Genomic DNA, 9,597 nt, shown 5'->3' with positions numbered 1-9,597 from the left:
CCCCAGAGACCCATTTTAACAAAGAAAACCCCTTGCCTTTCTTAAAATAACTTTTTTCTCATCCTTGTATGCTCACCCTTAATGGTCAAACTGTTTGTGATTGATGAAAAAGAAATATTGGGGGTTTGGAGAAGTAAAGAAACAAAACACTCACAACTTAAGATTTGGCTTAATTATATATTCGCCATGTATTTTATTTTTTCTAAAAACAATAGAAAATCAACTTTAAAAAGGAAAATGTACTTAAATAAAAAAAAATTATGCATTATAATACATTGTTTGCAATCTTGTATAACTGGTATAAATGTCTTATTAAAGTTATTTACATTTACTGTCAATATTTACACAAGACTATTGTTAAACTTTAAGATTTTTTAAAAACAATTCTTAAATACAAATCTGTTAAAGGAAAACAAAACAAAACAAAACAAAACATGGCAGGCATAAAAAAAGTTCTTTTATGCCCAATGTCCTATTTGAGGCAGTTTACATTATGGCTAAATCTTTCAGTCCCAAGATCCAGCCAAGGTTGTGAGGTTGCATTTCATCATGCATCTGAATTGAAGTTCATATGTAATGAATTGCTGCAGTTCTGTGGAAGGAACTCTTTTCCTTACTTGCCTTTGTAACAAGTGAGAATATGAGAATTCACGAGCGATTCCAGTTCCTCCCTCCAAAAGGTCAACTTAGGCACAAGAGTTCCGCAGCTGTTCAAGTTTGTGTTTCAACTGTTCTCGCCGTTTCCGCAACAAGTCCTTTTCTGAAATAAGTTTTTGCTCCTCTGCTTGGACAGACAGGATGTATGCTGTGGCTTTTTTAAGGATAACTACTTTGGGGGCCTTTTCATTGTTTTCCAACTCTGGGATCTGGTCACGCAGGGCAAAAAAGCTTCGTTTCAGCTCGTTTCTCCTTTGGCGTTCCAAGACGTTGTGTGTCCGCCTCTTGTCATTCTCCTCTGTGTCCGAGGACCTGGGACTGGCACATTTTCGGTTGTTGCTTATCTGTTTCAGGACTCTGCCACTGTCCAACTTAGCTCTCTTGGCAGCCGGATAGTCCTTCCTAGTGGAGGGGGGTGCTGCATAATTGTGCTGATGGGTGGAGACGTGGCACCTCTTGAGGACCAGTGGGCTGTGAGGAGGTTTGCTGTGGCCTCCAGCAGAAGGTGACCCCGATTCTGACCTTTTGGCAGGGGGCTGCCTCTTTTCCACAGAAACGACATCAATTTCTTCCTCATCTTCTTGTTCTTCCTCTTTAAGAAAGGAAATAGAAATCACTTGATTAGCAATGTTTCCTTAAAACAATCAATGAACAGATTAATTAATACTATGCAAATGTAAAGCATGGGACTCTGGACAAAGTTACCCCCTAAAAGAGCCAAACCTAGCCAACTATCCCATCTCTTCTTCCCATAAAGGCAGAGTCTCATAAAAGGAGAATGACAGCTGGGGTTATGGCACAGACAAGAAAATTACAATTTACCAGGATATGACATTGATGCCAATTCTTACCTAAGACTTAATGAGGCTTTGGACACACCCAAAGCAAAGCATATTCCCAAGCACCTCCTATTTTTAAGGGACTTTACCGAGAACCCATTAGGTGTTGTGAATAATAGCTGCAGATCTCTTGGTATGACTTTAGAGACTCCCTATTTTACTGGAAATACAATAAGAAAAAAAAAAAAATCGTGCCCCTTTGCCAAAAGCCCTGAAAGGCGGGGGAGGGGGAGAAAAAGCCCAATTTTGACAAGAATTTGCTTTTAAGTGTTCAAAATGGGCTGAAAAGCTCCCAGCTCCACAGCCCATCCACTCTTGGGCACTTTCACTGCTCCTGGCACTCAGGTAGAAGACCGCCCTGCCTCTGTCCACCGCCCTACTCATTTCTGTAGATGCCTAACCCATTAAATTCCCATCACTTCGTGGAAGTTAAGGAAGAGGGAGGCAATTCATTCTCTCTCCTAGAGATCAATCCTCTCTTATCCTCATTCACCTCCCCCCTCCCCCCAGGGCAATTAAAATGCTTAAAAGAGGTAAAAGGGAGTGGATTGAGTTGCAAGATAAGCCAGAAGATTAAAAAACCCCAATGAAATTCCTGAGGGGGAGGGAAGGGAGGGGGTGGCAACTAGGGCAGTCTAAGGGGAAGGGATGGGAGTGAACTCCAAAGCCCAGGGTTCCAGAAATGATAAGCTCCCAGATCCTTCCAGGGCCGCCATTTCTCCTTCCAAATATAAGAAAAGAGAAAGGCAGGGTTGATTGAAGTGGCCAGTTGAATCAGCCGTCCATGAGAACAGGAAAGATACCCGGCCGCCCCCTTTTGACAGGCCTGCAGGGGCCCAGCTTTACCAGAGTCGCTGCTGGTGGTGGGTGGTGTCTCCTCGTGGAGTGTCAGGGGCTCGGGGCTGGCCTGCGGAGAGGATTCGGTCGAGGACAGCAGAGAGTCCGAGGACGGGGAGAAGGCGGCAGAGTCGGGCGAGGCGCAGGGCTTGGGTGAGCTGCTGTCGTTGAGCGGATAGGGGAAGACCACCGAGGGGTCGATGCACTCGGAGGCGGCGGCGCTCAGGTCCTGCAGGTACAGGCTGGAGGTGGAGCAGCCGCCGTGCCCGCGGGCGGGGCTCGGGCTGCTGCTGTCTTTGCGCGCAGCCTGGTAGGAGGCCAGCTTCTCTGAGACCAGCTTGGCAGCGGCCGAGAACCCACTCCACATACAGTCTTGGATGATGATGTTTTTAATGAAGGTCTCGTCGTCCGGGTCGCAGATGAAGCTCTGGTTCACCATGTCTCCTCCCAGCAGCTCGGTCACCATCTCCAGCTGGTCGGCCGTGGAGAAGCTGCCGCCGCCGCCGTCATCATCTCCCCTGGGGGAGAAGGACGCGACAGCAACGTAGGAGGGCGAGCAGAGCCCGGAGCGGCGGCTTGGGGACAGGGGCGGGGTGGGCAGCAGCTCGAATTTCTTCCAGATATCCTCGCTGGGCGCCGGCGGCTGCAGCTCGCTCTGCTGCTGCTGCTGGTAGAAGTTTTCCTCCTCGTCGCAGTAGAAATAAGGCTGCACCGAGTCGTAGTCGAGGTCATAGTTTCTGTTGGCGAAACTGACGTTGAGGGGCATCGTCGCGGCAGCCTGCTAAAGGGGGCACACAAAGGGGGCGCAGTCTTGAGTCAGCGAGGTCTTGTTGCCAAAACCCAGCGCAGCGCAGCGCGCACTGCAGTACCGAACCACTCCCCTTCCAGCGCATCCAGCGCAATTCCCAAAAGGGGCTGGGTGGGGTGGGGTGGAGGTACAAAAAAAGACACCCTTTCACTCTCTTCAGGCGACCCCCCAGTATCTCGGACACGCACTTGGTGACCCCGCGGCGGAGAGCTCGCCGAGCCCCGCCCCCCGGGAGCCCGCAGCGCGAAGCCCGGGAGTGAGCCCCGCGGCCGCCGCCGCCGCCGCCGAGGAATCGCAATCGGCCTAGTCCTCCTTCAGAGGCCGCGGGAGGCGGCGGTGGGAAGCACAATCTGCCAAGACCGAAGGCACAAAGTGTTGCGCCACCTGAAGGAGAAGGCGAGAGGCGCCTCGGCTGCAGCCGCTGCGCCCGGCCCCCTCCCGCGCCGGGGCCCCTCCGCACCGCCGCGCCCGTTCCCACTCGCGCCCTCGCCGCGCTCCTACCCCCGCCGGCGCCGGGCCCCTCCCAGCCTCCCCTCTCCGCCTTCTCCATCCCCACCCCCAGCGCGTCCCCCTTCCTTCCTTTGCTGGCTTTTCTTTTCTCTCGCCGGCTGGAGTTCTAGCTCAGCCGCGGGCTTTAGCAACTCCCCCCACCCCATAAATAAAGGGAGGGGGTGTTAATAACAGCGGCCCCTCCCCTCAACATTCAATACTGCGCAGCAACTGCGCCAGAGACCCCGCTGCGATTCCTCGCCCCGAGCCGGGCGTCCTCCCCCACCCCGCCAAGGGTAGCAGCTGTTCTGGAACAGCTCCGAGCCCCGCTCCTCAGCGTCCGTCCTTCCGCATCTCGGGGGCGCGGGGACACCCACGAGGGCACGGCGGCGGGAGAGGCAAGGCTGGGTGCGGAGATTCGCCCTGGTTTCCCCCCCAAGTTCACGATTCCAGAAGAATAGGACGCAGCCCTGTCTCAGCCTCCCCTTTCCCTCCCTTCGCCTCCCCAACAAGTCCTAACACCTCTGGAGACCAAGGTTTTAAATTTGTTTATTATTTTTTAAAGCCAAATGTCAACTTGTTAAAAGGAGCAGGGGCGACTTGGAATCGCCGCGGGCACCGGCGGGCGGAACGCACCGCAGTGTCTGTCCCCGGCTGTCAGAAACGCGGTGAGCCGAAATTTAAATGCCCTGCCCGAGGTCGGGAAGAGTCAGCGGCTGCGGAGCCCTCTCGCTCCCGCACACTGTCTGTGATCCATACCCCAAGGAGCTCAGGATGCAAAGGGCTTTCTGCCCACCGCAAAGCAGAGAACCTCCCCCCGCCCCCCAAAAAACCCAATAACAACAAAAACCACAAAAATACCAAAGCAATGAATGCAATGAAGCAGGCATGTCCGACCGGCTGGGGTCAGCGTCAACATATACAGGCAAAAATCTCTAAAGGCTAGTTTCAAATACGCACTCCCTTTCCCCCTCCGCCTTCCCATCTCATCATGACAAGTCCCTCTACCCCAACACAATTCTACATCACCCCTCACCCCACCGCGACCTACAACAACTACTCTGAGAAAAGTGTCACTAGCGCTGGAATGAGAGAAGAGACACCGCGATTTGGGCATTCGACTTATCTCAGCATTGAAGCTGTAGAGAAAATGAAATAGAAGACAGACAGATCCGGGTGCTTACCGGGTTTTCTACTCCCGGAAAGAAATCCAGCTTCCAGACAGCTGCGAGGAGCGTTTTTCAGAGGAGCGGGGCCTGGGCAGCGGCGGGGAGAAGTGTCCCCAAATCGGCGGAGTGTTCTCCCCGCGTCCGGAGAGTCGGTGTTGTAAGTTCCAGTGCAAAGTGCCTGCCCGCTGCAATGGGCAAAGTTTCGTGGATGCGGTGAGGGGTGCGGACCACCGCTGGTGGGAGTCAGCTGGAGGGCCGGGCTGGGGGCGGCGGGCCCGGAGGCTCAGCCCCCGCTTTCGCTCCGGAGCTCCCTGCCCTGGACGCCCGGAGCGCGGCGGCTCTGCTCGCTCGCTCGCCGGGCTCGGCTGTTGCGCCCTCAAGCCCGCCCGCTCGCTCCCTCTGCCTCTCGCTGGTATTACTACAGCGAGTCAGATAAAGCCCCGAAAACCGGCTTTATAATACATGCAGGATCCCTCCCCTACGTCCTTTTTCCCGCCAAGCCTCTGAAAAGCCCTGCCCTTCTCGAGGAAGGAGGGGAGCTCGGAGGCGGCTGGCGCGACGGTGGCGGCGGCCGCGAGCAGCACAGCGAGGGGGTCCTCAGCCTAGCAGACCCTCGCGTTATAAAGGGCTGGTGGGCGAGAACTGGCGACAGGGGATCTTTTTTCTTTCTCCCCCGCCCTTTGCTTTGGGAACCCGGGAGGGGCGCTGGGGAAGAGGGTGGGGAGGCGGGGGAGGGGGAGGGGGAGGAGGAGGAGACTGAGCCCTGCAGCCCTGCACTCCAGCGATCGGATGTAAACAGAGTAAGAGCCGCATGAATTAACTGCGCGCGCCTCCCATCTTCTGCTCCCGCTCAAACCCTGTCCCTTTCTCGGCGGCTCCTCTGGCGCAGCGCTCTGACAAACCGCATTCTCGTCCTGCGTGTTGCAGTCATCGCAGGCGAACAGCTGCTCAACGCTGCGAATGCACCGCGTACCCACGTCCACGCCATGCACGTCCGGGACAGCAGGGCGCCTCCCTAAGGCTGGGGAAAGGGCAGCATTGTGCAAATAAGCCCCACGAAGAGAGGCGGAAAGAAGGGGTGTTTACGGGCGCGCGCTCGGTGTGTGGGGTGCGAGGGTAGATGGGGTTAAATGAGAGGTATAGGGAGAAAGATGATGCCTGGAATTATTAGAATAACTGAGCAAAGCATTGCCACGTATACTTGGAGAGCGCGTTACGAATAAACACCCGTTGCATTTGCTGCGAGGTGTAATGCATTATGCACTGCGAGTGTACAGCTCTCTGGACTGGGAAGCTTCCACCCAGAACGAGTCCCCCAATTTGCTGCCAAAGCAGCAGATATCTTCCCCTCCCCCCCGCCCCGCCCGCGCAGACTTCCACGGGGCGCCATACGGGAGGCGGCTGTTCCGGAAAAGGGGAGGAGCGCGGTGGTGGGGACCCTCTCCCGCCCGCGCCCCGCCAGTCTGCACCCCCGTGCCTCACACGGAGTTCTTAATTCCACAGCCGGGTTTCAGAAAGAAGACAAATCCTCTCTGCGCCCCGTGGCGCCGGTCTGCACCAGTCTCGGGCTCCCGGGTTTGGGGGGAAATCAAAGGCGCTAGACTGGAGAATATAGGGGGGCGGGAGTGGGGTGGGGGGGTCACCCGAACCGCGGGACAGGACTTCTCAGGAGGCGGGGAAGGAGTGAGCTTGCGGACCGGGCTTGGGGAGTCAGCAGAGACCCTTATGAAGAAAACCGTTAACTCTTTCCTCCCCGGACAGACCGGACGTTTAATTCTTTTCCGGGTCCTCTTTCTTTCCCCTTTACTATTGGAGTCGTGACCATGCACCAAAAATGCATCGATTCTGATCAAAGGTGAGAGGAGGAGTATTACGTTCGTGCCTTTTTGGGGGATCTTGAGGTAATTAAAAATTGGCTGCATTTCAGGCATTACTTTCCTAGTTCAGTGACTCCAGATTTCTGAACACCATAGTGAAAGTGCGTTATGTGTAACACGAATACATGTATGCACACCGACCCAACTTGTTGCCCAAACCAACCGAACATGGTCCCTGAATCGATCTATATTTAGTATATAACATATTTTCCCTCGGGATTTGCTACTTTACATTATTCCATGGCGTCGAAAACAAAGGCAATTTTCTCATCCCTGGGCTCCCACCAAAAGGAATTTTAAGTAAACTTTTCTCACCCTTCCCCCCCCCAAAAAAAATTCGGGGGGCAAGAGCGAGCGAATAGCATGTACGCTGGTCAAGTTAAGTTACTACCCCTTGAGATTGCATCCCAGCATTCAATTGTTAAACAAGTAGTAACTTCCCCCAAATCAGACGCACGGCACAATTCAGCTTTAAGGGTTGCAAATGACTCCAGCCTCTAGGCCTTTGGCCAAAAAGCAGAGGACGACCAATCCCTAGGCTCGGTTTTGCCGGCGTAGCTTCTTTTCCCCGCCTCTTTTCCAGGCTTGACCCGCGTTCGAGTTTGCGAAAGTAAAGTAAGTGTGCCCTCTACTGGCAGCAGAGGTCACCGTCGGCGGGCGCCAGCGAGGGCGGGGGTCGGGTGGGGGCAGGGCGTCCGCAGAGCAGGGTGTCCAGCCCGGGAGGCACGGGCAGCTCGTTATGAACGAGTTTCCAGCTACCTCTATCTATATTATTGGAGAAAAAAGTGGTTCAGAGACGGCTGTGCAACCGCATAAGAGGTGGTGCAAATTAACCCACCACTGCTTATTGACAACGAACATTACCCTATGGAGAACCGATGCCATCGTGGGAAGCGTGAAATATTTCACAAGAACACAAAAAATTTCCAACATGATCCTAAAGCAGCAACACAAGCTTTAGCACACATGCCTTAGAAATCCATAATCTAACCATCAAGTTTGAAAGCAAGAACTGGATTTATTGGGGAAGGAGGGCGGCACAGTGAAAGGTGAGAGGTATTTGGTTTTGCTTATTATTATTTTTAATTTTAAAAAATTGGGCTGTGAATAATAACCAGATGTTTTGATAGTGAGGAGGGGCATTTGAGATCCTGTTGAAAAAAGTGTAAAGGGCTGTTTTATAAAACAAGTTTTAATACCAAAACGGCTGTGCAATAAAGGTCAAAGTGAATGTAAAGGAAATTTACATAGCATGCGTCTCAGGGGTGTGAATAATTCAAGTAGGTTTTTATTGCGGGAAGGGCGCTTGAGGTGTCGATCACCTAGAGGTGCCCTCAGGAAGTTTGGCAGTGGAGGGGCCTTCCTAAAAGTGCCTGTTAGGGCGATTTCCCAGGAATTTGGCACTTTTGGCTAAGTGCTCTCTGCCTTGGCAACCCCCCACCTCCAAAGAAAACCCCCAAACCAACACCAAACAAGCAACACAATGACAGCAAAACAAGAGCAGGTCTAGCATGACCTCAGAGGGCAGTTCTTGAAAAGTTGCTACAGATGGCAGATATACCATATCTTTGGGTCTTTCTCCCAAAGTATGCCCCCCCACCATATACCATACCTTAGGGTCTGACTCCAAATTATCTGCCCCCCACCCCCCACCCCCCCAGTGGAGGGTGTGTGAATCCCTGGCAGATATACTGCCTGTGGCTTCAGTACTCAGCCTCACTTTCCTTCAGGCTGGTGACATCATCTGGAATGTTCCTTTCAAGTAATGGCTTGGAGGCGTTCTGTGCCTTCACACCAGGTAGGGGCCTTCCCTGTTTTGTACATGAGGAAACAGAAAGTCAGATCTCAGCGAGGTTAAAAGACATAACTCTTGCTTTTAGTAATTTGTAAGACACGCTTGACATTTTCTGGGTGGAGAAATGGCTGAGGACATTAAACAAATAATATCATTTGAGATTACCAAAGGGATGCATGTTCATGGTAAAAATAAATTTTTAAAATAGAAAAAGGAATAAGAAAATTAAAGGTTTCTAATCCTGACCACCTAGAGGTAGTTGTTGGAGTTCATCATTTAAGGGGACTTTTTTAAAGAAACACCCTTGGTCTTTCCACTCCACATTTTCTTTTGGAAGACTGCGGAAGGTGGCTTCTGACTGGCCATGCCTGCTTTGTTGCTCTGGGGGCACTGTACTCTGTAGCTCTTTCTCTTTTTGGGGGGTACTGCTGGGAGTGGATTGGGCTTCCTAGAAGAGGCCGGTCCCCTGAAGGGGAGATTTGTCGTCCTTCACATGGTTGGGATTCTGGATAAACAGCCCATTGCCTTTGGAAGAGAATACTGTGTCTCTGGAGGGAACATTCTTTCCTGCAGAATGGTACAAATAAGAATCATTAATTCTCACAACCACACATTCTCACAATAGTAGTCACGCCACATTTATACTTACGAAAAATAAAAAAAGTTCAGAAAGAATGAGCAATTTGACCAAACTTTCTCCTTTCTTTCCAGGGACACAAAAGGGGAGATTCAGAATGTGTGATTTGTATAAAATAACACCAGTTTTCCCCTCTACCTTCTTTGAATATCTCTTCTCCCACACCTTGAAAAGTTTCCTACTGAGTTGATCTTCTACAGATAAGAGCAGTTACTAATATGGAAAGAAACTGGACCTGTGTGATCAAAAAGCTCGCTCCAACTTTGGGGTGAGACAGAAAGCCCCTCAGGATGGCTGGGCTGTTATTTCAAAATCCCTTCAAGTCACGTGAACCCTGTCAACAGTGAGGCGAGGGAAGAGAATGAGAAATGCTTATCTCCAGCAGAGAGATCATTTTGAAAACAGGACCTTTAGATTAAAACCCAAACTAGCCAGGGAATGCTAAAGAAAGAGAAGGTCTCACAAGCATTTTAATGCCAACACGTGTCC

At 51.9% G+C, this 9,597-nt stretch overlaps 1 protein-coding gene across 2 annotated transcripts; it reads right to left on the bottom strand.

The window, feature by feature from the left end:
• Window positions 1–255: 255 nt before the first annotated feature.
• Window positions 256–5,321, bottom strand: MYC (MYC proto-oncogene, bHLH transcription factor). Of its 2 annotated transcripts, none has more exons than XM_063079943.1 (3): window positions 4,815–5,321; window positions 2,343–3,111; window positions 256–1,249 (listed from the first exon to the last, which is right to left on the bottom strand). In XM_063079943.1, the coding sequence occupies exons 2-3, from the start codon at window positions 3,097–3,099 to the stop codon at window positions 687–689; spliced, it is 1,320 nt and encodes a 439-aa protein (XP_062936013.1). In that variant the 5' UTR covers window positions 3,100–3,111; window positions 4,815–5,321; the 3' UTR covers window positions 256–686. The 2 variants fall into 2 exon arrangements, with proteins under 2 accessions (XP_062936013.1, XP_062936012.1); XM_063079942.1 differs by having other exon boundaries at window positions 257–1,249; window positions 2,343–3,114; window positions 4,815–5,318.
• Window positions 5,322–9,597: the final 4,276 nt, after the last annotated feature.

This window comes from Cynocephalus volans, chromosome 15, assembly GCF_027409185.1.
Source record: "Cynocephalus volans isolate mCynVol1 chromosome 15, mCynVol1.pri, whole genome shotgun sequence".
NCBI classification, from domain to species: Eukaryota; Metazoa; Chordata; class Mammalia; order Dermoptera; family Cynocephalidae; genus Cynocephalus; species Cynocephalus volans.
This window is presented reverse-complemented; position numbering and strand designations above follow the sequence as displayed.